At 36.8% G+C, this 27,401-nt stretch overlaps 1 protein-coding gene across 5 annotated transcripts in view; it reads left to right on the forward strand.

Annotated features, from left to right (window-relative positions):
• MAGI2 (membrane associated guanylate kinase, WW and PDZ domain containing 2) overlaps positions 1-27,401 on the forward strand; it is a 1,418,773-nt gene that overhangs the window by 903,100 nt on the left and 488,272 nt on the right. For all 5 annotated transcript variants that reach the window (XM_065939768.1, XM_065939769.1, XM_065939770.1 and 2 more), the window contains exon 4: positions 9,324-9,539. In XM_065939768.1, the coding sequence (XP_065795840.1) occupies positions 9,324-9,539 (216 nt within the window). The remainder of the gene's footprint in view (positions 1-9,323; positions 9,540-27,401) is intronic.

Below are 27,401 nucleotides of genomic sequence, written 5' to 3' on the forward strand. Positions count from 1 at the left end.
AGAAAGCAGGAATAGAAGAAACATACCTCAACATAATAAAAGCTATATATGACAAACCCACAGCAAACATCACCCTCAATGGTGAAAAATTGAAAGCATTTCCTCTGAAGTCAGGAACAAGACAAGGATGCCCACTCTCACCACTACTATTCAACATAGTGTTGGAAGTCTTGGCCACAGCAATCAGAGCAGAAAAAGACGTAAAAGGAATCCAGATAGGAAAAGAAGAAGTGAAACTCTCGCTGTTTGCAGATGACATGATCCTCTACATAGAAAACCCTAAAGACTCTTCCAGAAAATTACTAGAGCTAATCAATGAATATAGTAAAGTTGCAGGATATAAAATCAACACACAGAAATCCCTTGCATTCCTATACACTAACAATGAGAAAACAGAAAGAGGAATTAAGGAAACAATACCATTCACCATTGCAACAAAAAGAATAAAATATTTAGGAGTATATCTACCTAAAGAAACAAAAGACCTATACATAGAAAACTATAAAACACAGATGAAAGAAATCAAAGAGGACACAAACAGATGGAGAAACATACTGTGTTCATGGATTGGAAGAATCAATATTGTCAAAATGGCTATTCTACCCAAAGCAATCTATAGATTCAATGCAATCCCTATCAAGTTACCAACGGTATTTTTCACAGAACTAGAACAAATAATTTCACAATTTGTATGGAAATACAAAAAACCTCGAATAGCCAAAGTAATCTTGAGAAAGAAGAATGGAACTGGAGGAATCAACCTGCCTGACTTCAGGCTCTAGACTTTTTTAAAACATTATTTGTTCTAACAAGTTAGAGAAAGCAAAGGAGTAATTCTGTGATGGTCTTCAAGTATAATACACAAAAAGTCATTTGAAAAGCTCTTTTCATATCTTCTGGATGGCTTAGGAAGGGTCTGTCTAAAAATGGGCAATGGATTAGATTTTCCAAGTATTTTCTAGGAAGGTTAATTCATAGCACCATAGTCTGTTTTCATCTCTCTCCATTTGCAAGAAATTAAGTATAACAGTATTCAGTGTAAATGGTCATTTATTAAATATTTTTATTATTATGAAGCAGATTATTGTCACTATAGACTATTCTTTTTATTCATATTTCTGGGAAGCTTTCCTCATTTTTTTTAATATGTATTTATTTTTGGCTCTGCTGGGTCTATATCGCTTCATGGGCTTTTCTTTGGTTCTGGCGAATGGAGACTACTCTCCTTCTGGTAGGCATGCTTCTCATGCAGCCGTCTCTCCTGTTGCAGAGCACAGACTCTGGGGCGTGCAGGCCTTAGCAGTGTGGACGTGGGCTCAGTGGGTGCAGCTCCCAGGCTCTAGAGCACAGGCTCGGGAATTGTGGCACACAAGCGTATTTTCCCCACAATGTGTGGGATCCTCCCAGGTCAGGGATCAAACCCATGCCTCCTCCGTGGCAGCTGGATTCTTCATGGCTGAGCCACCAGGGAAGCTCCTTTTGTATTTATAATGTAAGAAATGACTATATTCACCCTGTTTCACTCTTTCATAACTATGCTGTTGTTTAGTCGCAAAGTCATGTGTGATTCTTTTGCGACCCCATGGACTGTAGCCTGCCAAGCTCCTCTGCCCATGGGATATCCCAGACAAGAATACTAGAGTAGGTTGCCATTTCCTTCTTCAGGGAATGTTCCTGACCCAGGGATTGAACTTGGAGAAGAAATTTGTAACCCACTCTAGTATTCTTGCCTGGGAAATACAATGGATAGAAGAGCCTGGCAGACTGTAGTTCATGGGGTTGCAAAAGATTCAGACACGACTGAGCAACTAAATAACGACAACAAAGGGATTGAACCCGTGTCTCCTGCACTGGTAAATGGATTCTTTATCACTGAGCCATCAGGGAAGCCCTACGAATATCTATACCTTTATGGAAAAAAAAAAAAAAAAGCTATTATTTTAAATACTTTAAAAGCCGACATATAAATCAAGTTAAATCAAGTTTCTCATTAATTGCCTCTTTTATTTCCCAAACATTGATTCAAAATTAAACTTTGTTAATTTATAGATTATCCTAATATGATAGAATTATGTGAACAATGATATGTATCATTTCCATTTTGTCATCATATTTAACAACTAAGTAGTGAAACTTTGTGTTAAATTAATATGAAACTGCTAATGAATACATCATTCATTACACATACAGTCAGTAAAAAGTGGGCTGGAAAGCCTATAATCCCTACCCCAAGCCCCCAGGACACACACACACACTCGGTTTTAGAAGAAAGGAGGGGGAAAATCACCTAAAATGTCCCTTCTTCATGATTTGGTAGCAATCGTTGATTTCTCTTTTGAAAGTGATATTTTTCTGTTCATTGGTTGTGACTTTGAGTGAAGTCCTAGAGGACTGTGTCAATTCTGGGCAGGTTGCAAATTGCACTGTACTTTTATTTTCTCTCTCTCTCTCTCTCTCTGGAGAGAGAGAGGCAATATAGTATTTTGAAAAGAAATGTGGCTCCTCAATCAAATGAATATAGTTTCTCCACTTGCTTCATGTATAATATTGGAAATAGTTTAATTTTTTTAGCGCCTCTATTTTCCTTTAACTGCAGAGGCAGGATAACTTCATTCTAATCCCTATCAGATACAAGAGCTCAGAAGAAAATGCCCTTTCAATGTCCAGCTCACTAAATTGCTATGATGATAATCATAGCACGGGTTATTACAGTTGCTTTTGTGGCTATGATCATCTTACAGCCCCACAGTTCCACGTCAACTAAATTTAAGGATATGAAGAGCCAGCCAGATTAGGGGACACAGGGTTCAAAGTCACTTTATCTCACTGTGATCTGTGCTGTTAAACATACACCATGTTTTATGGCATTCTGAGATTTCATAAGCACTGTGCATACAGAGACTTCATGCTTAATGGGACAGTTTTTCCAAATTATATTTTAAAATAGTTTTGATGTTTATTTGTTTTCTGAAAACATGCTGACGTGCTACCTACATGGCACATTTATCCTTAGTATATTTGTTTGTATATACCTAAACACCAGGAAATTATTTCAGTAATTAAACTATGTGACCATTTGGCTGACTTTCAGCTGCTTTTAGGAATTTCCAGTTTCTTTGTTCTGTGTATTTTGGTTTAAGCAATAACCTATTTTCTAGGAATTATATTTCTCAAATGTAGTAACTACATGTGTTATTTCTATGCCTTTTTAAAAATGCTATTATTATTGCTAATAAAGATAATCTTAATGTCTTAATTAATATTTTATATTCTTTTGCATCTAAAATTTAATCTAAAGTATTAATTTCATAAACCAAATTGTAGAAACAAAATACCACTATATGATTTATAATCACATCACAGGTCAATAGATGTATTTATTTAAGAATATAAATCCAACATGATCTGTTAATAATTATTTTTAGCCTGAGCTATGTGACTGAACACACACATGCATTTATTTCTAATTAGTAAAGGGTTCTTTTTCTACCTCACAGAGATTTAAGCCATAAAAGAGAAATTGGAAAAAAAGACACTGGAGTGTGATTCATTTTTCTTAGTACTTGTTGTTGTTATTCAATCACTCAGTCATGTCCTGCTCCTTGAGACCGCATGGACTGCAGCATGCCAGGCTTCCCTGTCCTTCACTATCTCCCTGAATTTACTCAACCCATGTCCATTGAGTCAGTGATGCCATCCAACCATTTCATCCTCTGTCTTCCCCTTCTCCTCCTCCCTTCAATCTTTCCGAGCATCAGGGTCTTTTCTAATGAGTCAGCTTTTCACATCACGTAGCCAAATTATTGGAGCTTTAGCTTCAGTATCGGTCCTTTCAATGAATATTCAGGAGTGATTTCCTTTAGGATGGACTGGGTTGATCTCGTTGCAGTCCAAGGGACTCTCGAGACTCTTTTCCAACACCCCAGTTCAAAAGCATCAATTCTTCCACACCCAGTCTTCTTTATGTTCCAACTCTCACATCCATATATAATTATTGGAAAAACCATAGCTTTGACTAGATGAACCTTTGTCAGTATAGTAATGTTTCTGCTTTTGAATATACTGTCTAGGTTTGTCATGGTTTTTCTTCCAAAGAGCAAACATCTTTTAATTTCATGGCTGTAGTCACCATCTGCAGTGATTTTGGAGCCCAAAAAAGTCTGTCACTATTTCCATTGTTTCCCCATCTATTTGCCATGAAGTGATGGGACTGAATGCTATGATCTTCGTTTTCTGAACGTTGAGTTTTAAGCCAGCTTTTTCACTCTTTTTTCACATTAAGACTCTTTAGTTCCTCTTTTTTTCTGCCATAAGGGTAGTGTCAACTGCTTATCTGGGGTTATTGATATTTTTCCTGGATCTTGATTCCACTGTGCTTCATCCAGCCCAGTATTTCTAGTGATGTACTCTACATATGAGTTAAATAAGCAGGGTGGCAATATATAGCCTTGATGTACTCTTTTCCCAATTTTGAACCGGTCCATGGTTCCATGTCTGCTTCCAACTGTTGCTTCTTCACCTGTATATAGGTTTCACAGGAAGTGGGTAAGGTGGTCTGGTATTCCCATCTCTAAGAATTTTCCAGAGTTTGTTATGATCCACACAGTTAAAGGCTTTAGCTTAATCAATGAAGTAGAAGCAGATGTTTTTCTGAAATTCCGTTCCTTTTTCTCTGATCCAATGGATGTTGGCAATTTGATCTCTAGTTCCTATGCATTTTCTAAATCTAGCTTATGCACCTGGATATTCTCAGTTCACATACTGTTGAAGCCTAGCTTGAAGGGTTTTGAGCATTACCTTGCTAGCTTGTGAAGTGAGCGCAATTGTGTGATAGTTTGAACATTTTTTGGCATTGCCCTTCTTTGGGATTGGAATGAAAACTGGCCTTTTCTAGTCCTGTGGCCACTGCTCTTTTCCAAATGTGCTGGCATATTGAGTGCAGCACTTTAACAGCATCATCTTTTAGGATTTGAAGTAGCTCAGCTGGATTTCCATCACCTCCACTAGTTTTATTCATAGTAATGCCTCCTAAGACCAACTTGACTACATGCTCCAGGTTGTCTGGTGCTAGGTGAATAACCACACTGATGTGTTAATCCACATCATTAAGACCTTTTTCATACAGTTCAGTGTATTCTTGGCATCACTTCTTAATCTCTTCTATTTCTGTTATATCCTAACTTATTTCTCTCTGTTATTGTGCCCATCTTTGAATGAAATATTCCCTTGGTATCTCTAATTTTCTTGAAGAGATCTCTAGTCTTTCCCTTTCTACTATTTTCTCTGTTTCTTTGCATTGTTCACTTAAGAAGGCTTCTTATCTCTCCTTGCTATTCTTGGGAACTCTGCATTAAGTTGGGTATATTTTTTCCTTCTCCTTTTCGTTTCACTTCTTTCCTCAGCTATTTGTAAGGCCTCCTCAGACAACCATCTTGCCTTGTTGCATTTCTTTTTCTTGGGGATGGTTTTGGTCACTGCCTCCTATATAGTGTCACGAACCTCTATCCATTGTTCTTCAGGCAGTCTGTCGGATCTAATCCCTTGAATCTTTTTGTCACTTCCACTGTATAATCGTAAGAGATTTGATTTAGGTCAACCACTGAATGGCCTAATGGTTTTCCCTACTTTCTTCAATTTAAGTCTGAATTTTGCAATAAGGAGTTCATGATCTGTGTCACAGTCAGCTCCAGGTCTTGTTTTTACTGACTATACAGAGCTTCTCCATCTTTGGCTGCAAAGGGAATAATCAGTCTGATTTTGGTATTCACCATCTCATGATGTCCATGTGTAGAATCATCTCTTGTGTTTTTGGAAGAAGGTGTTTGCTATCTTGGCAAGGCTCTGTTAGCTTTACCCTGCTTTATTTTGTACCCCAAGGCCAAACTTGCGTGTTACTTCATTTATCTCTTGACTTCATACTTTTTCATCCCACTCCCTTATGGTGAAAAAGGCATCTTTTTTTGATGTTAGTTCTAGAAGGTCTTGTGGGTCTGCAAAGAACCATTCAGCTTCAGCTTTTTTGGCACTAGTGGTTGGGCATAAACTTGGATTACTGTGGTGTTGAATGGTTTGCCTTGCAAAGGAACCAAGATCATTGTCATTTTTGAGATTGCACCCAAGTACTGCATTTTGGACTCTCTTTTTGGACTATGAGGGCTACTCCATTTCTTCTAAGGGATTTTTGCCCACAGTAGTAGATATAATGGTCATCTGAATTATATTCTCCCATTCCTGTCGATTTTAGTTCACTGATTCCTAAAATGTCAATGTTCACTCTTTTTTTTTTCCCTCGATGTGCACCCTTGCCATCTCTTCTTTGGCCACTAGTTTACCTTGATTCGTGGACCTAGCATTCCAGGTTCCTATGCAGTATTGTTCTTTACAGCATCAGACTTTACTTTCGCCGCTACATGCACAACTAGGCATCGTGTGTACTTTGGCTCAGCCTCTTCATTCTCCCTGGAGCTACTTCTCCACTCTTCCCCAGTAGCATACTAGACACCTAGTGACCTGGGGGGCTCACCTTTCAGTGGTTGCTCAGACAGTAAAGAATCTGCCTGCAATGCAGGAGAGCTGGTTTCAATCCCTGGTCGAGAAGATCCCCTGGAGAAGGGAATGACTACCCACTCCAGTATTCTTTCCTGAAGAATTCCATGGACAGAGGAACCTGGTGGGGGCTACAGTCCATGGAATCGCAAAAAGTTGGTCACAATTGAGCAACTAACACTTTTACTTTTCTTCAGTTCAGTTCAGTCGCTCAGTCATGTCCGACTCTTTGTGACCCCATGGACTGTAGCACGCCAGACTTCCCTGTCCCTCACCAACTCCTGGAGCTTACTCAAACTCACTTTTCTTAGTACAATATATATTTAGAAGCATTAAAAAATCAGAGCACTGCTTAAAATTATACTACTTATTGGAACATGCAGGACTATTTACTACTTACATTATATTTATTACATAAGAAGTTAAGTGTTATGACTCTATAGGAAACACAGCAATATACTAAGAACTATGCTAGATCTTTTGGGTGCTATAATACAGTAATAGTTCATAGACTTCTAGGGAACAACTAACAGTTTTTGTTTGCTCAGAATTTGGCGAATGCATTCAAAGGTCTGATTCATTTGAAATGCTCTAAATCAAATTATAAAGCAACCTTTAGCAAAATATGTAACATCCACTTTGTAGACTTTGTTTATAAGTTCTACATGTTTAAGAACCACTTTACATGATAATTTTTTTTCTGCTATTATTCTTACAACTGTGAATATCTGTGAAAATGAGTAACAGTGTCAGTGGCTTGCTGGCCTCCAGAACCATCACTCACTTCATGCCAGCCTGAAGTTTACACTGCCATTAAAATGGGAAGTTTCACAGTTTATGAAGCTCTTCCTCCTACATCCTTACTTCATCATCACAACAACCTAGTTGGGCATATGTAGTGAATGTTTGTGATTTCTACCTGTCCAGCATCTCAAGGCCCTTCCTGTCCTGGGGAGAACCCTGATATACGATGCATGAAAAAGGGCTCTAGACTCTCCCATGAAATCTAAGGAGGGCAGTCCTCCTCAGCAGCTCAGGGGCTCTCTTGTGCCTGTGGTTCAGCCAATGAAATGACCTTTCCTGAAAGCTTCCCTGGAAATGAATAAAATCAGAGCTCCTGAGAAGAGTTTGAGTCCATTCCCACCAGGGCAGCTGCCGCTGAGGGTTGTGCCTGTGGTAGTGGGATCTGCTAGGCTTCAGAGTCCAGGGCCAGCACACAAGCCTGAGTGTCCAGACAGAACTTCTTTGTTTCTGCCCATTTTCCCCAAGATTTTCCAGTCTCTTCCCTCAAGTAGCCATCTCACATCTTCTCATCCTTATCATTTTTAATTTAACTAGAGTCTGTTTTAGTTGTTTGCAATTCACAATACAGGTGATTTTAACAAGTATTGCCATTTCCAATATATAGATGAAGAGAGTGAGCCCTACTGAGTTACTTGAATTGTAGTTGCATAGAAACTACACATCTAGATCCCATCACTTCTACTTAAGGATTGTTTCTTTCACACCACACTGTCTTCCTAGTTGCCTTCAGTGGCCTTGGCAGGTACTGAGATGGGTTTTCCTCTCTGTGTCTCCTTGTTTGAGTGCTTAATCCTATTTCCCGTTTTAATGCTTATCTGCTTACTGTCAAATGTGCCTAGACCCTTGAGCATCTGGAAGACAAGGATTGCATTTTAGTCATCATTTTCTCTCAGAGGTATACTGGAGTGCTTGGGTTCATAGTTAATGCTAAATAAAGACTCCAATGAATGAGTGAGGAAAGATGGGCATAAACTATTCAATTAATTGAAAACACAATTATGGGTTTGAAGTTGATGCTAAAAGTATAACACTGATCTTTTTAAAAAACACCATTAGGGATGGGGAATACGTGTAACTCTATGGCTGATTCATATCAATGTATGACAAAACCCACTGAAAAATAAAAAATAAATTAATTAATTAATTAAAAAAATAAAAAATAAAAAACACCATTATATTTTTTTTGCCAATCAAAAAATTAAACTATTTTTTAGAAAGTAATTTGCCTTGAATATATATGGATATTCACACAGTAAGCTCATATGCCATGCCAACTATTTGCCAGGCTCTTATTACAGAGATACACAGGAATTAGTCTCCTCTTTAAGAAGCTTCACAGGCTGATGAGGGAAACAAATGATTCTGTAGCTGAGATCATGGAGCTGTGGGAAAAAGAGTTGTGGTAATCTGAAAAACGACTAGAGCAGCAGGCCCACTGTCAGCAGTCATGGGAACTACTAAAACGGCAGGGAGATACAGCTCTGGGCAGGAGGCTGTGCACATCAAAGACAACAGCCAGAGCCCTTTGAAAGCTGGAGAAAAGCACAGTGTGTTTGTGCCTTTCCAGAATGTTGTCAGATTTGCTTAAAAAAAAAATTACCTATACTCTTATTCAGATATAATTATTCTTAAAAAATTATAATAAAAACTTATCAAAAATTTTTGATTAATTTGAAATTGCTGTGTGCCATATGAATAAGTTAAGACTATATTTTGATTTGGCACTAAGGTGAAATAAAGATAGATCTATATCTTTCCTTAAGCATTAAAGCCCAATACAAAAGAAGCAATAAATTCATGTATTAAAAACATAAAAGGCTATAAAATGATATATTTGTATGTATATAAAATATATATATATATTATGTATACAAACTAGGATCCACATTTGTTAATAAAATTTCCATTCTTTACAAATTATGCACATCAGTAGGAGAAATGCTTAACTTCATAATGCTTTGTATCGTTCGCAGACAATTACTACGGTACCCCAAAGCCTCCAGCAGAACCAGCACCATTATTATTAAATGTAACAGACCAGTTACTTCCTGGAGCCACTCCAAGTGCTGAAGGAAAGCGAAAGAGGAATAAATCAGTGAGCAACATGGAGAAAGCAAGCATAGAGCCTCCTGAGGAGGAAGAAGAAGAGAGGCCTGTGGTCAATGGAAATGGAGTAGTGGTAACGCCAGGTTAGTCACTTACATTTGTCACAGGCTCATCAGTTCTTCTGGAAATAGCTGAATACATGTTATGTCTGTGTTCAAATATATGTAGTTTATTCATATATATTTTTTCACATTTATTTTCAGATGTGTGTGTGTGTGTGTGTGTGTGTGTGTGTGTGTGTGTGTGTGTGTGTGTGTGTGTGTAATGTTTACAATTATCTTCCAGGAGAGGATTATGATATCAAATGGGAAGGATATGATTCTTGTGTCTGAATTTATTAGTTTAAATTTTGATGTATCTCGCAGTTTATTCAACTTCCTCTATTTCTGGTTTTACTCATAAAATTTTAGTGGCAATACAGTGAGTAGTTTGGGGCTTCGCTGATAGCTCAGTTGGTAAAGAATCCACCTGCAATGTAGGAGGCCTAGGTTCAATTGCTCGGTTGGGAAGGTCTCCTGGAGAAGGGAAAGGCTGCCCACTCCAGCATTCTGGCCTGGAGAATTCCATGGACTGGGTCCCAAAGAGTTGGACATGACTGAGAGGCTTTCACTTTCAGTGAGTGGTTTAAATCTTAGAAGGTGTTACAAGTCATGAATACGACTGTGTCACATTGTGAAATTTTTTTTTGTCAATTAGTATTAGATATTAATTAGATATAATTATCCTTATAAACCTTACTATACTTTCAGCTCTGTGAATAGAGTTTGTATCATGTGATTTAATTAACAGCGTCAATGAATACAGTCCACACAATAACTGGTAGTTACAAAATGCTCATGTATTTATCCTTCCACCCTTATCACACAATTCAGCAATTTGGAGAAAGCATCTTCACAATTGATATCATGAAGGCAATTACCTTGAACAAGGGAAAAATATGATCCCTTTAATTTATCATCTGTCATATCCCTATATAAAAAATATTAGACAGATATAAAGTGTGTTTGTGCAAGATATGCATTTGCAATTTTCTTATGCTTATTGCTAATGTAGTACAAAGCATTTATTTATAATATAGATTTTTCATAATCTTATTTATACTTACCAAAACTAAACTATGACATTCTCTTTGCCTATAATCTTGGGAAAAGTTTATAAAGTTTTGTTTTACTTATTTATTTGTTAATAATGGCATATCATTATTTTAATGGACATTGAAAATCTAAGAGCTGTGTTAAAACCATTGAAAACAATGTTAACACATGTATCTTGCAAACATTATTCTTAAGATATTTCCTACAACTACTTTGATGTCTATACTTTTTACTTATCACTGTACTGCTTCTATAGCAACATATTGTTTGAATTTTCATGCCCAATTATTTTTTATCAAAGATAAGTTTCATAAGCCTATTTTTACCTTCATTTTCCAGTGTAATACCTGTACAAATGTTTTTCTTTAAATATAAGGAGACCAAACATTCAATATGTGTCAATCAAGGCATAAAACCTTAGAAAATGGTTTCATTTTGGTTAATATATGAGGATAACTTCTGCTATTAATATATTAGTTAAAAAATTATTCTCTGACCCCAGCAATTGTTGATTTATGGGTACAAATGCTAAAAATCACTGTAGGTACATAATGTAATTTATTTACTGTAAAATGATCTGATAATTTTCAAGCACTTAGATACCATCTCTTTTTTTGAGTCTGAAATGTTTCTGTCAAAATATTTACTTTTCATCATGTAATGGATTTAAATTAAGTTGATAAGACATAGTTTCCTTAGTTGAACTTTGATGTGAAAAGCAAAACAATTCAGCTAAATGGAAGAAAATAATCACAAAAGAAGCAGGAGTTGGATGTCAAAGAGCAGTTATAGGATTTCTTACTGAATAAAACCTTATAGCTAAAAATGTAAAATATATGGCCTTGATAAGGCCCAAATCATGGATTTCTGTTCCATTTATACTCTATTTAGGGCAAATCAAATGAAACATTCTTGACATACAAATTCTCAGACTAGAAATTTATTTTAACTTGAGGGCATAGTGAATCTAGAAAGTTCCATCCCCTTGTATTCATACCTTAGACATGAGAAATATTTTGTTTTGCTTTTTATGACTAGGAAATTTTTAAGGCTCCAGGTAAAATGGACTGATTTGAACTCTTCTTAACCAACACTTGCCTTGTGACTGTCTCTGGACGTCTGAACCTGAAAATAACAGAAAGCAACTATGCAGGCCAGCTTCAGGATATCTGTGTAGTCAACAGATGCCACCAACAGTGCCTCTGTGAACCTGGTGTAGCAAGTGGTCTTATACTACTTTTTCTTTCTTATTATGGGACTTGAAAGATAGAAAACAGCCCCAAACCAGAAAGCTGTTTCATCATCCTTTATTAGAAATCCTTTGACAAAACCCATTTTTGAAGGGTCTCTATTTTTCTTCATTTTTATCCAAGAGAGTTTTTAAGATAAAATGTTTCAAGAGGGATTTTAAGATAAAACTTCTTTGAATCTCATTTAAATCTCATCGCCATTTGAACCTCACCATCTCTTCACCACTTGACACTCATCACATTTTTTCTAGCACAGGGTCTTTGTTGTGCCTTTGTCTTCTCCCCATACACATTCACTTCAAATAATATTGAGAAAATTGTTGCTTGCATTTTAGTTAACACTGCCCTGTAGGGGCCTATAATAGTGATTAATATCAGACCTCAGTATAGAGCATAAATAATATAATTAATGATATACATTTGGAAAAGGAGAAAGTTTACTGAGGTAACTTTATTCCATTACAAGTAAAATTGATAATATTGGTAATAAATAATATTAAATAATTAACTTCGTTTTGATGTTATCATGCTAGGAGCTCCTTAACCTCATTATGTGTATCAGTTCATTTATTTCTCTTATAGTCTTCTTAGTTAGATGCTGTTTTACAGATGAGGACTGAGGTATACTACAGTTAAATAACTTGCTCTGTAACTGGAATTCATATATAGGAAATCTGGATCCAGAACCAATACTCTTAACTGCTGTACTATGCTGAGTCTTATATTAATATTACCAAATAGAAGAATAAGTACATTTCTTAACAATCTGTAAACACATGCCTACTACCAAGTCCAAGCTCACTCTGCTTGCTGTAGGACAGCCCAATGAATCTGAGAGATAAGGTGTTAAGGCAAGGAAAACAACTTTATTTGGAAAGTCAGATGACTGAGAAGATAGCAGGCTAGTACCTCCAAATAACCATCTTATTGGGATCTGAACACCAGGCTCTTTTATAGACCAGAGAAAGGGGAGGTGAGGAAGCAAAGCAAAAAGACCACTAATTGTTCCATTGGTCTGTATTTCTGCTTATGTACCAGTACCATACTGTCTTGATGACTGTAGTTTTGTAGTATAATCTGAAGTCAGGAAGGTTGATTCTTCCAGCACCATTCTCCTTTCTCAAGGCTGCTTTGGCTATTAAGGGTCTTTTGTGTCCATATGAGTTGTGAAATTTTTTGTTCTAGTTCTGTAAAAAATGCCACTGGTGATTTGATAGGAATCACATTGAATCTGTAGGTTGCCTTTGGTGGTACAGTCATTTTCAGAATACTGATTCTTCAGGAACATGGAATATCTCTCCATCTGTTTATGTCACCTTTGATTTCTTTCACTAGTGGCTTATAATTTTCTGTGTACGTTCTTTTGTCTCCTTGTGTAAGTTTATTCCTAGATATTTTATTCTTTTAGTTGCCATGGTGAATGGGATTGATTCCTTAATTGCTCTTTCTGATTTTTCATTGTTAGTATATAGAAATGCAAGTGATTTCTGTGTATTGATTTTGTATCCTGCAACTTTGCTAAATTCACTGATTAGCTCTTAGTAATTTTCTGATAATATCTTTAGGATTTTCTATGTGCAGTATCATGTCATCTGCAAACAGTGAGTGCTTTATTTCTTTTCCAATCTGGATTTCTTTTATTTATTTTTCTTCTCTGATTGCTGTAGCTAGGACTTCAACAACTGTGTTGAATAATAGTGGTGAGAATGGACACCCTTGTCTTGTTCCTGATCTTAGGGGGGGATGCTTTCAGTTTTTCACCATTGGGAATGATATTTGCTGTAGACTTATTATATACGGCCTTTATAATGTTGAGGTAGGTTCCTTCTCTGCCCATTTTTTGAAGAGTTTTAATTGTAAATGGGTGCTGAATTTTGTCAAAGGCTTTTTCTGCATCTATTGAGATTATCATAGGGTTTTTATTTTTCTATTTGTTAATATGGTGTATCACATTGACTGATTTGCATATATTGAAGAATCCTTGCATCCCTGGAATTAACCCAACTTGATCATGGTGTATGACCTTTTTGATGTGTTGTTGAATTCTGTTTGCTAAAATTTTGTTGAGGATTTTTGCATCTATGTTCATCAGTGATATTGGCCTGTAGTTTTTGTGTGTGTGTGTGTTGTCTTTGTCTGGTTTTGGTGTCATGATGGTGGCCTTGTAGAATGAGTTTGAGAGTGTTCCTTCCTCTACAATCTTTTGAAAGAGTTTTAGAAGGATAGGTATCAGCTCTTCTAAAAGTTTGATAGAATTCTCCTGTGAAGTCATCTGGTCCTGGGGATTTGTTTTTTGGGAGATTTTTGACCACAGCTTCAATTTCAGTGCTTGTAATTAGGTTGTTCATAATTTCTATTTCTTCCTGGTTTAATCTTGGAAGATTGAACTTGTCTATGAATCTGTCCATTTCTTCCAGGCTATCCATTTTATTGCCATACAGTTGTTCATAATAGGCTCTATAATCCTTTGTATTTCTGCATTGTCTGTTGTAACCTCTCCTTTTTCATTTCTAATTTTGTTGATTTGATTCGATTCTTCTCTCTTTTGTTCTCGTTAAGTTGGGCTAAAGGTATGTCAATTTTGTTTATCTTCTCAAAGAACCAGCTTTCAGTTTTATTAATCTTTACTATTCTTTCTTTCATTACTTTCTGCCCGATCTTTATGATTTCTTTCCTTCTACTAATTTTGGGTTTTTTTCCTTCTTCTTTTTCCATTAGTTTTAGGTATAAAGTTAGGTTGTCTATTCAGTGTTTTTCTTGTTTCTTTAGGTAGGATTGTATTGCTATAAACTTCCCTCTTAGAACTTCTTTTGCTGCATCCCATAGGTTTTGTGTTGTGTTTTCATTGTCATTTGTTTCTAGAAATTTTTTGATTTCCCTTTTGATTTCTTCAGTAACCTGTTGGTTATTTAGAAATGTGTTGTTTAATCTCCATGTGTTTGTGTTTCTTACAGTTTTGTTTTTTTTCCCTGTAATTGATATCTAGCCTCATAGCATTGTGGTCAGAGAAGATGCTTGATACAATTTCAATTTTCTTAAATTTACTGAGGTTTGATTTGTGACCCAAATCAGGTCACAAATCTCCAGGTCTATCCTGGAGAATGTTCCATGTTCATTTGAAAAGAAGATGTATCCTTCTGCCTTTGGATGGAATGTCCAGAAGATATCAGTGAGATCTATCTCATCTAATGTATCATTTAAGACTTGTGTTTTCTTATTAATTTTCAATTTTGATGGTCTGTCCATTGGTGTGAGTGGGGTGTTAAAGTCTCCTACTATTATTGTGTTACTGTCAGTTTCTCCTTTTATGTCTGTTAGTGTTTGTCTTATGTAATGAGGTGCTCCTATGTTGGGTGCATAGATATTTACAGTTGTTATGGGAAATATTGCAAACATCTCCCAGAATGACAAGCCTCAGGCAGGGGATGTGTTAATTTCTTCCTTCCTGCCATCCACAGGTGGATGGGGTTGAACAAAGACACTTCAGTTTAAACAGTCAGGCAGAGGAGCAATGTTCTCTGAGAGAGATCATTCTGTATTATTATAATAATACAAGCAATGAAAACAAGTCAAACAATTCCAACATGGAGTCAGAATTGGCCTTTTCTCTGCAATATGACCACTATTTTACTTGTACATCTTTAAAGAAGGAATAATAAGCTTCAACCTACTAAATGCTTCTTTTTTTTTTTTTTCATTTCTGTAAATCATGTAAAAGGCAACTTATTTCCTTCTCTGGATATAAAACATTTCTAGTTTTTTATATATATAATATTCTTTATCTATGTATGTTTGACTCTTTGCAGGTCCCATGAACTGTAGCCTTCCAGGCTCCTCTATCTGTGGGATTATCCCAGCAAGCATACTGGAGTGATTTACCATTTCCTCCTACAGGCGATCCAGAGGAGCCTGGCAGGCTACAGTCCACTGGGTGGCAAAGATTTAGACATGACTTAGTGACTCAACAACATCAACAGCAATTAAGTACCAAACCTACTAGTCTTTAACCCCTTATATACTTCAACATTCAGAAAACTAAGATCATGGCATCTGGTCCCATCACTTCATGAGAAATAGATGGGGAAACAGCAGAAACAGTGTCAGACTTTATTTTTTTGGGGCTCCAAAATCATTGCAGATGTTAATTGCAGCCATGAAATTGAAAGATACTTACTCCTTGGAAGGAAAGTTATGACCAACCTAGATAGCATATTAAAAAGCAGAGACATTACATTGCCATCAAAGGTCCATCTAGTCAAGGCTATGGTTTTTCCAGTGGTCATGTATGGTTGTGAGAGTCGGACTGTGAAGAAAGCTGAGTGCCGAAGAATTGACGCTTTTGAACTGTGGTGTTGGAGAAGACTCCTGAGAGTCCCTTGGACTGCAAGGAGATCTAACCAGTCCATCCTAAAGGAAATCAGTCCTGGGTGTTCACTGGAAGGGCTGATGCTGAAGCTGAAACTCCAATACTTTGGCCACCTCAATGAGTTGACTCATTGGAAAAGACCCTAATGCTGGGAGAGATTGGGAGCAGGAGGAGAAGGGGATGACAGAGGATGAGATGACTGGATGGCATCACTGACTCAATGGACATGAGTTTGAGTAAACTCCAGGAGTTGGTGATGGACAGGGAGACCTGGCGTGCTGCAATTCATGGTGTCGCAGAGAGTCAGACACAACTGAGCGACTGAACTGAACTGAATTTGATACTTCACGAAGGTGAACTGTTTTCACTGTGGAAATAAAGGTTTTAGAGTCCTCAGTTTACTCCTATTACAGTCTTGATCTTTACTCCTTTGAAATGTAGTTTGTAGAATTATATTTCTTTTGCTTTCATACCATATGTATATAAAGTCAATGACCACTTTTAAATAGGTAATCAGTCAATTAAGTTTTAATAACATCAATGAATATTCACATACTTGAATATTTATTTTATTCTGGTTTCCCTCTATTTATTCAAAATTGCATTGCAGAAATGTTTCTTTTTCTGATGTATGTCACTTTGGTGATGGAAATCAGTATAGTTCTACCCTTAGAAATTTAGTTTTATCATTTTAAGTAATAAACATTACAAAAATAAAATAAATAATGACAACTTTCCTTTACTGAATGCATATTATGTACAAGCTATATGGGATATATGTTATCTCTAGTCCCATAATCACAGTATATTTGCTTAATAAATGAGATGCTGAAATTTACCTTAAAGTACTTTAGTAAGATGATGATAGCACAGTTGAACTCTGAACCCAAGGAAACCTGAACTCGTCCTTTTCCACCATATTTCCCTGTGTTGTTAACTACGCTGAGGACAAAGTGACTCCTGACCTCTGTAATGTAAATCACAGTCCTGTAGTTCAGTGAATTCCATCTACATTGTATTCCATTATATTTGTCCTTCAGAAAGTTCATGGAAGTGACATTAGCTCTCATGCTTGCAAGGATGATACATCCTTATATCATCTTAGAGAATTTGTCTTTAAAATGCTATTTAAAATTCATATGCTCAGGAAAGCTTCCCTTGCCATTAACCTCACCTTATGTTCAAACATCTTTATCTTGGGAGAGGTGATATTCAACCCTGTGGCTTCAAATACTTAGATTTATCTGCAGCCTTCATTTCTCCCTTGTGTTCTAGGGCCATATTTCTAATTACTGTCCATAGACTATACACACAGCCCTCCCCAAGTACTGCTTCAGCAACTTAAATGAGCATTCCACTTTAAACTCTTCTCCTAAAAAACAAACAAGCAAGCCAACTCACAAAGCATTTTATTGGTTTTTCTCTAAATCTGCCTCTCACCCAGGTAGTTCAGAGTCTGATACTTTTCTCACACCTTCTGGATATGCATTATTAGATTAAAAAATAATAGGAAGATCACTGGGCCTTTAGCTTTTATCTATCCCTTCCTTAGCCTTCCTTAGATCACCACCTTATCCCCTCATTTGGGGAACAGAGTCACCTAACTTGGGCTTCCCAAGTGGTGCTAGTGGTCAAGAACCTGCCTGCCAGTTCAGGAGATATGAGAGACATGAATTTGATCCCTGGGTTGGGAAGATCCCCTGGAGAAGAAATGGCAACCCACTCCAGTCTTCTCGCCTGGAGAATTTCATAGACAGAGGAGCCTAGTCCATGGTGTCGCAAAGAGTCTGACACAACTGAAGAGACTTAGCATGCACTCACATGTCACCTAAGTGACCTCCTTTCCTATAGGCGCCATTCCTGTCAATTTCTCTATTACTCTTTAATCAATCAAAAGATTTTGAACCAGCATTTGGTTACATATCCTTCTCAAAACTTGGATGAACTTCTGTTTCTAGTACTTAAAACTTTGGACAACCGCCTACGTCCTCCCACACTTGACTCCAATACCTGTTATCTTTGGTTCCCCCCTCTGTCTTCTCTCATCTGCATCTCATACTCAGAAAACACCTTCACCTATCTGACAAGCCTTTCCCACATTCAAACCTACTATTATTCTATTCAAAATTCAATCAAATGTTTATATTCTCTGGTAATCATTTGTTGACTCTCATGATGAAAAACTGAAACTGTCCATTTCTGAATTATTGAAGTCCAGCTTACACTTCTCATTCATTTAGAAGATACTGGTTAGTCTGGTCCTTGTAGGTAACTTTTCATAATGTTCATGTCTGTCATTCCCTCATACGTTGTAAATGTTATCAGGACAAGGATTATCTCTACTTTTTTGTTTGCCTATGTTAGTGATTAGTATATATCATTAATTATTTCAAATTCTTGGTAAATATTTATTTTTGCAGTCAACCAAACCTCTTGAGAATGTCAAAGCTTCACTATATCAACATGATTAGATTTATTTTATGCTACTTTTCCACTGTTTCATGTCTTCAACATGCAGTGTTTCTAAGTTTGAAAGATATGAGGATTCATGATCTTACATTTCTTCAAAAGTTGTTTGAACAAAAGAAAGTAGTATATTTTAAAAGATGCATTCTTAGAGATGAGAATTACTCAATCTCTGTAACTGTGAAAATGACCCAGATAGATAGGTGCTTAATAGATCAGTAGATAGACTTTTTTTTTTTCCCCAGTGAAACTTTTCTGAAGAAAAACAAGTCCTGTAAACAGTAGGGTTTGGCTCGGGTTAGGCTTTCTTAGATTTCTTTTATTTCATGAATTATCTGCTCAACTTTTCCGGAGAGTAATTCACTATTATATCGTAGCTTCCCCTCACCAGTGATTAGTAAGCCTAGTGCAAAGAATTAGAAATGCACATATATTTTAAAGGCAGCTCAGTCTCTCTGTTAATACACACACACTTACAATGCTAGGAGGAACAGGGCCCGTGAGAGCTACCTTCACCAACAAAGGGAACACAGTATGTGTACACAGAGCCGCCTTCTCCAGGCCCCCACGCCTGCAATTAGTGCAAATGAACTGCGTCTCCCGGAGAGCAAACACAGTGTCCCTTATGTGATCACCGAGTGTCCTCAGCAATGATCTCAGTTCACCATTAGGGACCCGCATCCAGGTCCTGTGCCGCTTGGCACGCTGACTGTGCATGCACCATCAGTCCTGGTTCTGTGAATGAGGTCCTGTCACTGTCAAAAGAATTATGTCCTCCGTGGTGAATCTCGCTGTTTTCCTGTGAATAATGGTGCACTCTGAAACCACCCCAACGCCTATCCCCTGCTTGTTTTTGTGTGGGTTCACAGAGACTGTGATGTGTATATCCACTCAGATCTTTATCTCTCTCTTTCTCTTTTTTTTTTTTTTTTTGGCAGGGGAGGTTTGATTGTATTATTTTGTTCCCAAACACAGTACTGGTTTACCTCCCCACTGGAGGGGCAGTTTTCTAGAGCTGTTTTAAAAAGTTAATTTTCAAAAACTAGATATTCTATTCATTAATAAATCTTTTCTTAAAATGATTACTTGAATGTGAAAGCTGCCCTAATTGTAAAATGCTCCGAGTATCCACATATGATTATAAAGTAACAAGATAATCTCTTTAGAGTCTGTAGCTATGAACCTTAGTAGTAACTGTAACTATACCACTGTAAACAAACATGAAATCATGATTAATTTCAGGGATGTCATTTTAAATCAAGGCAGACTCACTTTGTGATTAAACTGAAAGGGAAGTACTATTTGAACCTCTTCATGCCCAAAGGCATTTTAGAATCTTTGGAATCTCAACCTTTTGTAGAGTTTTTTCCTGCTTCTCTTAGTGTTTATGTGATGTATATGAGACAGTGATTTGATGCATGAAGGAGGAATGCACAGCAGAAACGACTGTGGTCACACTGGGGTTTGTAAAACATACACAGAAAGCCTGCAGACTAGTTGAAATGTTTGTGTCTTCAGGTTCTCCAAGCATTGTTAGAGTCTAAGCTTATTACTAGTCATGGTCATCCATTCTCTCTAGGTTTGATATTCACCCTCTAGTCTATTTTCTTATATTTCTCCTCATGGATGTGTTTGTCAATTGAGTGTGAAATCTTAGCTACTTTATTGTCAGACAAAAGTTGCTCTAGTTATTTCTGACTGAAGGCTGGTCTTTGACTCTGAAGAGGGAAGGTCTCTGGATAAGGTCTCTCTGAGCACTCAGGAATAAAGGGATAGCACCTTTATCTTTTATTTTCTAATTGACTTCTTGTTCTCATAAAAAAATACCTTGACTCCAATTTGACCCCAAAGAATGGCACCTGAATTATCAAGATCAAGATTGAATAAAGTCTTCTGCCTTTCCTTTCAGCCCCTTTGATGTTCCTTAAACTTCAGAAGGGTATGTTTCATGCTGTACTAATTTGCTGATTTTTGTCAGAATTTTGAAAGATCTGAAAATTATTGTACATACATGTCCTATATTTTAGTTCATATCTTGTTTTGGTCTTTGAATATTTTCAATACTTGTGTCAACTTCTCTCAGCCCAAAGTTGGTTGAAGATTTAGGGTGCTTGTTTCTATATGATAAATATCTTCAGAATTCATTACATTATGAAAATCATGCCACACATATAGTTTCAAAGATGTGAAGACTCATTTTATTGCCATTATTCCAGTCTGCTTTTATTAAAATGTTAAAAATTAGAAAGAAGAATATATACTAATTAAGGCAGCACTTCTTCTTCCTTGTCAATGGAAAGTAATTCCCTCTACTAATCTTTTTAGTAATTCTTCCCAATTTAGCTTTTTATATACCCAAATTTTTCCTGTCATCTTCCATTCATACACCTTGCATTTTTCTATTTTCATAATTCCTCATATTGTTCTTTTAGTATTCCAAAGAATGTGTAACTAATTTTGGATTATAGATGTAAATGAAAAATAATTTTGAGACATTGAATATGTTTTCTTATTAATTCTTATTTCCCTGATGGCCTCCTAAGTAGATGAGATCCAATTTGGGTACAGACATTACAGGTACAAAGTAATCTCTTTACAGGATTGGGCATTCCAGCTCCCTCAGTTGATACATCATCTCAAAAATCAGCAGCATAGCTATCCAAAAGTCTACAAGCAATAAATGCTGGAGAGGGTGTGGAGAAAAGGGAACCCTCTTACACTGTTGGTGGGAATGCAAACTAGTACAGCCACTATGGGAAACAGTGTGGAGATTCCTTAAAAAACTGGAAATAGAACTGCCACATGACCGAGCAATCCCACTGCTGGGCATACACACCAAGGAAACCAGATCTGAAAGAGACACGTGCACCCCATTGTTCATCGCAGCACTGTTTATAATAGCCAGGACATGGAAGCAACCTAGATGCCCATCAGCAGACGAATGGATAAGGAAGCTGTGGTACATATACACAATAGAATATTACTCAGCTGTTAAAAAGAATTCATTTGAATCAGTTCTAATGAGATGGATGAAACTGGAGCCCATTATACAGAGTGAAGTAAGCCAGAAAGATAAAAAACATTACAGCATACTAACACATATATATGGAATTTAGAAAGATGGTAACGATAACCCTATATGCAAAAAAGAAAAAGAGACACAGAAGTACAGAACAGACGTTTGAACTCTGTGGGAGAAGGTGAGGGTGGGATGTTTTGAAAGAGCAGCATGTATATTATCTATGGTGAAACAGATCACCAGCCCAGGCTGGATGCATGAGACAAGTGCTCGGGCCTGGTGGGCTGGGAGGACCCAGAGGAGTCGGGTGGAGAGGGAGGTGGGAGGGGGGATCGGGATGGGGAATACGTGTAACTCTATGGCTGATTCATGTCAATGTATGGCAAAACCCACACACAAAAAAAAAAATCAGCAGCATAATTACTCATACCCTAACTTTCCCTAATTCTACTTTATTCTAGGCTTGTCTTTCTTTCATATTCTCAAATATTAAAATTAGATATTAGTTAAAATATCAAGAAAAAATACACTTTTTATTTTATTTTTACTCTTTTTTTTCATTTATTTTTATTAGTTGGAGGCTAATTACTTTACAATGTTGTAGTGGTTTCTGTCATACATTGACATGAATCAGTCATGGATTTACAAGTATTCCCCATCCCGATCCCCCCTCCCACCTCCCTCTCCACCCGATTCCTCTGGGTCTTCCCAGTGTAATACAGTATACTAACACATATATATGGAATTTAGAAAGATGGTAACGATGGCCCTATATGCAAAACAGAAAAGAGACACAGATGTACAGAACAGAATTCTGGACTCTGTGGGAGAAGGCGAGGGTGGGATGTTTTGAGAGAACAGCATCAAAACATGTATATTTTCTAGGGTGAAACAGATCACCAGCCCAGGCTGGATGCATGAGACAAAGTGCTCGGGCCTGGTGCACCGGGAAAAATACACTTTTTAAATTGCCACAGTGTTTAAGGGCCACCCTTCCTCATTGTCATACCATACATAAAAAGAAATTATAGTGCTTTGTTTTTAATACTTAAAAACACTTTAGGAGAACTAAGGAATCAGAAAAATACCAACTACAAGTCAGTAATCAGTGTGCATAGAAACACCTCAGAAAGAGCAGAAAATATAGCCACCTTTGCTTACAGGATTGCTGGAGCACTGGGAGTAGATACAGGAGAGAAACAGCTTTGCACTGTTTTTCTTCTCTGTACTTTTGGATTAGGTCTCAGTTCATGTTTTACTACATCAAAAAAGTAATTATGTTTTTCTAAATGATGAGTTAATATTCACTAATCATTCAATGTGCAAATATTTTGGCACCCATATTATAACTCCTCTTCTCATTTGAGAAGGTTAGGAAAAGCAAGGAAAATTGACAAGAGCGCTGTTTGAGCAGTGAGCGAGGACGTTGACTTATTTCAGTCAACTGACTGCATAGAATGCAGGTGACCACTGCGTGACAGCTTCCTTTCTGAAGGCAGAATGTCCTCCATTTTCACAATAGAAAATAATAGGATGGCCATATGAAAAATCAATTATAATGATATTTTTCTCCTGCCCAAGAGTCAGCCCTAAAATATTCATTTATTTGCAAGAGCCTATATTTCAAATTCCAAAAACTTCAGCTTCTAGCAGTAAAGCAAGCATGTTAAGACAGCCTCCATTCCATCCTACCCTTATGACAACACAATAAGACTTTATATCAACCTAACAAGCATGCTTTTTGATGAGACTGCCAAGTTTGCAGGAAAGTAAGGGAAATCTTCAAGCCCCACCACTTTCCCACTATGGTCACTACTAAAAGTGAACAAGAGTCTGGAGCTGTCTATTAGATTTGAAAACCAAGCTTACCCTGAGTCTATAAGGAGAAAGTCTTGGACTAATATAAAATAGAAGAGCTGTGTCTCTGATTCTGATTTTAATCAGTACCCTCAAAGATACGAAAGCCAAGTTCATACCTCAGTAGCAGTCCCTGACACCCAGCAAAATCAAATGTAGAACTCTGCAGGAAAACATACAGAACTTTGAAAAAATGTGTGATTTCTGAAGATTGTTTTCCCTCCTTTAAATGAGTTAACACCACAGCAAGTTTCAGCTGAGGAAGAAAAGCTCAATTTGTGCACACACCTTTTAAAGAAGATATGTTAGCTTTATGCATATCTTTCTTTGTTAAGAAATTGCATTGTTTTTTGAAACACCTGTCTTAAAAATCATACGAAATTGACCATACTTATTGTTTCTATGGGGAGAAGCCATTTAAGTTGCTTGACTGATTCAACTCTACAGTTTACTTAGTGTTCTGTGTAGTATAACTCACATATAAAAATATATAACTTTTACTGAGCACCTACTATGTTCTGGTAGTTTACTGTTCTACACAATATATATACATGTCTTATCTAATCCTTATGTAATGTAATGTACTCCACTTAAGGAAATTGAGGCATGAACAGAGTGAGTTAAATAATTTGCCCAACAGCACACCGAGAAGGACAGATCCAAATCCAATCTGAAGGACAGATTCAAAACCCAGTTGCTAAGACACCAGCCTTAGCAATTATATTCTACTGCTCCTTGTGCAGTTTATTGCTATCTGAGAACAGTTAAACAAAAAGAAAAAAATAATCTCAAATTATTCCTATTCTCTTTCCTTATAAGCTACAAATATGTTCCTCAATCATTTTTCCCTTTATATGTCCTCTAGTCATGCTTATTTCCAAAAAAATAAAGACAGCAGAAAAAAGTTACTAGATTTATTAAAATTTGTCACAGAAACCATTAAAAATATAAATCACAGAGCTCTCTCAGAGGGTATAGCAAGTTTTGAAAATTCACATTTTATGACTATTCAAAGAAATAAAATCAGCAATTTCCTATCTGACTTTAAAATATTATGTTCCCTTATTTCAAAAGAAGGCAATTACAGAAAGCTGAACATTAACTATATGCACAGACCATGCCAAATGAAAATATGGATAAGGTATAAAATAGGCAATCTTCTTAAAATGTTTTATCTTGGTTTCTGATTATCCTTTAATAAAACTCAGTAGGGACATTCAAAGCCATAGTATTCTGATTTATTGTTAGCCTTGCATCCTAAAGGCAATGTGGTAGATACTGCTAGAGCAATAAACATGTAAGTAAATGGAATGACTACTATACATATGTAATATCAAAACCTTCGACTGGACCAGAACTATAGAATTTATGTGAACTGTACTGAGTGCAAAAAGGCATTCATTTAACTCTTCCCATTAAATTCTGCTTAGTCCCTGTTCTGTGTACAGATCTTTGAGCTCTTCTGAATATGTTATGGTAAGAAAGAAATTATTTGCTGAATTCAAAGAAATTATATTTAATTCTTCACAGAAATAAAATTATACACAAATCTTGTTTTTTTATAAGTCATAGCTTTTAAGACTGTATATTATCAACACCTATGCGTATCTCAAAGTTTCCACAGAATTTCTAGGAAATACAACAATCCTAGTCAAAGGGAAATTTTTTTAAATTGTTGTCATTCTCTAAAAATAGATATTCATTCTTTATTAAAATGATTTTTGTTTCTATTGTTAGGGCAAAAATAAATCCCTCCTCTGGTTTGCAAGGCATCTAATGGACCTAGAAACTCAAAATGAAATGCTCAAAACTGCCAGTGTTTGATAAAGTCTGTTCACTTGAGCAGGAAGCATCTGGGGGGAATTCATTTACATATCCAAAAAATTCATGTTTGGATTTAACAATAAAGCCATGCTAAGAAATGTGTCATGGAAGTTTAAAAGGGCAGTTCTATATGACCACTTCCTAATCAAGAAATACTTTCAAACCACTATGAAAGAAAAACATGCATGGAGTTATTTGCCTCTTTCTCTTTAGAATTTAAATAGTCTAAGGTTTCTAAGATTTGACACATAGGAGATCTGTGTTAGGGCACATTTGCACCCATTTAATTTTAAGTTAAACTTCATGAGAGGGGAAGAATGTTAGCAAGAATGACTACACATATGCCTTGGTAAAATCTGTTCTTTCCCACCCCTAATTACTAAAAGTTTATTATGGCGATATATCCAGACAATGGAATATTATTTAGTGTGGAAAATAGATGAACTATAAAACTATTAAAAGCCATCAAACAGACTTAAATGTGTTTTACTAAATGAAAGAAGCCAATCTGAAACAACTCTATACACTATATGAGTGAATGAGTGAAGTCATTCAGTCATGTCCGACTCTTTGCGACCCCATGGACTATAGCCTACCACGCTCCTCTGTCCATGGGATTTTCCAGGCAAGAGTACTGGAGTGGGTTGCCATTTCCTTCTCCAGAGGATCTTCCCGACCGAGGGATCAAATCTGGGTCTGCCGCATTGTAGGCAGATGCTTTACTGTCTGAGCCACTAGGGAAGTCCTATGCACTATATAACATTCTGGAAAAGGTTAAACTATGGAGACAGTGAAAACATCAGTGGTTTCCAAGAGTTAGAGGGGCGAGAGGGATGAAAGCAGAGCACAGAGGATTTTTAGAGCAGTTAGGCCACCCTGTATATTTCAGTGGTGGCTATGTGTCATTATATATTTGTTCAGACCCATAAAATATACATGGAAAAGGCAATGACAACCCACTCCAGTACTCTTGCCAGGAAAATCCCATGGACCGAGAAGCCTGTTAGGTGCAGTCCCTGAGGTCGCTAACAGTCGGACACGACTGAGTGACTTCACTTTCACTTTTCACTTTCATTCATTGGAGAAGGAAATGGCAACCCACTCCAATGTTCTTGCCTGGAGAATCCCAGGGACAGGGAAGCCTGGTGGCCTGAGGTCTATGGGGTCGCACAGAGTCAGACACTACTGATTTGACATAGAAGCAGCAGCATAAAATATACACCACCAGAAGTGAACCCTATTGTAAACTATGGGCTTTGAGTGATAGTGATGTCATTGTAGTTTCATCAGCTGTAAAATGTACCATGCTGTGGAGGATTAGCAATGGGGGAGAAAGTGCACTTGTGTGGTCAGAGAGTATGTTGGAAATTTCTGTTCCTTTCTCTTAATTTTGCTGTGAACTTAAAATTGATCTAAAATTTAAAGTCTATTTTTTAAAAGTCCATTCTGATCTTAATGGGTACTTTCTCAGTTACTTATATAATATTCAACGTATCTGATTTTTTAAAATATCAAGCCAGAAGAAAGACATATTATCTAAAATATAATGAAGTTAAATTCTACTCTCCTTATTAAGCAGGGAAACAATTGTAATGTAGCATGAAACAATAATTTATAGACCCAGACAAGATAAATATCGGTTCAGTGAATTGTGAGATAAACTTGCCTATATACTGTTTAATGAATTTAATTGTGTCCCCTCCCTCCAACATTTGTATGTTTAAGTCCAGACCACCAAAATCTCAGAAAATGAACTTATTTCCTATTTGGAAATAGGATGAGGCTATCTTAACTAAGCAATTAGTTAAGATAGAACTAAGTAATTAGTTCTACTAATAAAATGGTAGATCAGTAGGATGGGCCCCTGACTGAGGATGACAAGTGTCCTTCAAAAAGGGAAATTAGACAAGTATCCAGGGAGCATATCATATGAAGATTGGAGTTATGTTGCTATAAACCAGGAGATAATCAGAAGCCAGCAGAGAGGCCTGGAACAGACCCTCCTGTAGCACCTTCAGAGGGAGCATAGCCCTGCTGGTGAACACTTGTTCTAGGGTTTCTGTAAAAAT

This window comes from Muntiacus reevesi, chromosome 6, assembly GCF_963930625.1.
Source record: "Muntiacus reevesi chromosome 6, mMunRee1.1, whole genome shotgun sequence".
In the NCBI taxonomy this organism is placed as follows: domain Eukaryota; kingdom Metazoa; phylum Chordata; class Mammalia; order Artiodactyla; family Cervidae; genus Muntiacus; species Muntiacus reevesi.